General features: G+C 36.2%; 1 protein-coding gene across 1 annotated transcript in view; it reads left to right on the top strand.

Annotated features, from left to right (window-relative positions):
* The window catches only part of HELRODRAFT_184107 (hypothetical protein), a gene marked incomplete at both ends in the record, with an annotated part of 29,873 nt that overhangs the window by 26,432 nt on the left and 1,162 nt on the right, over window positions 1–2,279 (top strand). The window contains 2 exons of the mRNA XM_009015805.1: window positions 186–334; window positions 1,855–2,243. Coding sequence (XP_009014053.1) covers window positions 186–334; window positions 1,855–2,243 — 538 coding nt within the window. The remainder of the gene's footprint in view (window positions 1–185; window positions 335–1,854; window positions 2,244–2,279) is intronic.

Below are 2,279 nucleotides of genomic sequence, written 5' to 3'. Positions count from 1 at the left end.
CAAAATTTCAAAAAACCTTCATTAAACGAATAAAACACACACACGCATACACACACGCACACACACACACGCACACACAAACGCACACACACACGCACTCACACACACAAAACACACACAACCGATACCAAAAAAACCTCACCTCACACACACAAAATTTTTCCCCCTCTAAAAACTTCTGCAAGGGAACATTCCCGAGTTGCTTGAACTCCTCGTCCAACAGTTTCGTGACCGCCGAATACACACCCCTCCTGGGGGAGATCTTCCGACAGCCCTACACCAGCATCTCCCCCGTCGAGTTCCCAAGTGATGATTGCAAAGCCTCCATATTCAGGTTGTGACGAAGATCGTCGGGGTGATATTGATGGGGGTGATGGTGTTGGTGAAGATGATGATGTTGGTGATGGAGATGAGGATATTGATGATGTTGGTGATGATGATGAGGATGATGATGATGATGATGGTGATGATGTTGGTGATGATGATGAGGATGATGATGATGTTGTTGATGATGATGATGATGAAGATATTTATGACGAGGATGATGATAATGATGATGATGATGATGACGATGATGGCGATGAAGAAGATGATGATGTTGAAGAAAATATCTTAGACCAATTTTATTTCAAGGAATTTCTAACAGTAACCTGCCTTCTCCAATGTTTATTTAATTATTCCGATTGTTGTCAATGAAAAATAAATTTAAAGTAGGATGTAACTCATAGGCTGTGATGATGTCCAAATATGATGATGACGACGATAAACATTATGACTACGATTACGAGAGTAATGATGATGGAGGTGATGTTGTAATAATAATAATAATAAGAAGAAGAAGAAAAATTATAATAATTATAGTAATAATAATAATAATATAATTATATTTTTTTTGTCATTAAATTTATTTATTTATTTTATCGTAATTCTGTGGTTTGTGAATATTTCTTTGAAGAAGCATTTCAAAAGGAAATTAATAATTTTCATTGGATTTTTAATTTTTTTATTGATGTAGCCATAACATTAATAACAACAACAATAATAATAATAAGATTATGACATCAATAATAACAAAAACAACAACAACAATGTTATTATAACATAATTAACGACAATAATAATATAAATAATAAGTATATCATTAATTATTTTCAATTGCTGCTACTAATGCAATGTCACCAAGATGAAAGTAAAACTCCACGCAAGTAGCAACAACCAACAACACTACTATATGCAACAACAACACCATCATCAACAACAACAACAGCAGCAACATCAATTAAACCAAAAACAGCCTGCAACAACAACAGCAACAACAACAGCAATTGACAACAACATTTTGACAACGACATTTGTCTGCTGCTCGTGTTTCGTCGCAACTTTTTTGGCTGTTGTGTTGTTTGTGCATCTGTTGCAACAACAGAGGACGACAAAAATGCTGGAAAATTCAACATTAAATATGCAACCGTTGCAGCAACGTGCAACGGTTGCTGCAACAACGCTAGCAACAACCACTACGACATCAGTTGACAACGTTGGTTCAACCAGCAATTTAAACAACAACATCAGCAACAACAACAACGTTATTACCGACTTAACAGTGATTCCTCAACAGCAACTACAACAACAACAACAACAAGAGCAACAAGCATCTACCCAAAAACAAAACTACGCAACAACATCACCACCATCAACAACTACCCAAAGACAACAAGATCATCATCATCCTTTACTCCATGCCAACAACAACAACAACAACAACAACAACAACAACATGCATAATAGCGATCAAAAGCAACACTATAATCATTATCATAATCATTACAATCACCACTATCATCATCATCATCATAGTCCGTGCATTAGGTATTTCTTCCTAGTTCTCCACATGATCTACTGCTTCACATTCACCATCACGGTCATCACTTTCACCATATTTTGCATCAACTCATCTGACATCAAGGTCGCCACCAATGAGATTAATGTCTTACAATCATCCTCTCCATCACCTTCGTCATCTATATCTATATCATCAGTATCACCGTCTATATCATCAGTATCATCATTAGTATCATCAGTATCAGCATCAGTATCATCATCTATATCATCTGCATCATCACCATCGTCATCTCATTTATCATCCTCTTCTTCTTTATTCTCGTCGCCAACATCTCGTCACGTTGAGAGCTCTAATCAGACAGCAGGCGATAAGATGTTTGGAAATAATTTTGGCGGGAATGACGGTGACAATAACAATAATAATAATAATAACAACAACC

The sequence above is a fragment of the Helobdella robusta genome (assembly GCF_000326865.2).
Source record: "Helobdella robusta unplaced genomic scaffold HELROscaffold_163, whole genome shotgun sequence".
Classification (NCBI taxonomy): Eukaryota; Metazoa; Annelida; class Clitellata; order Rhynchobdellida; family Glossiphoniidae; genus Helobdella; species Helobdella robusta.
The sequence above is the reverse complement of the archived record's forward strand: the minus strand, read 5'-3'. Positions and strand labels throughout refer to the sequence as shown.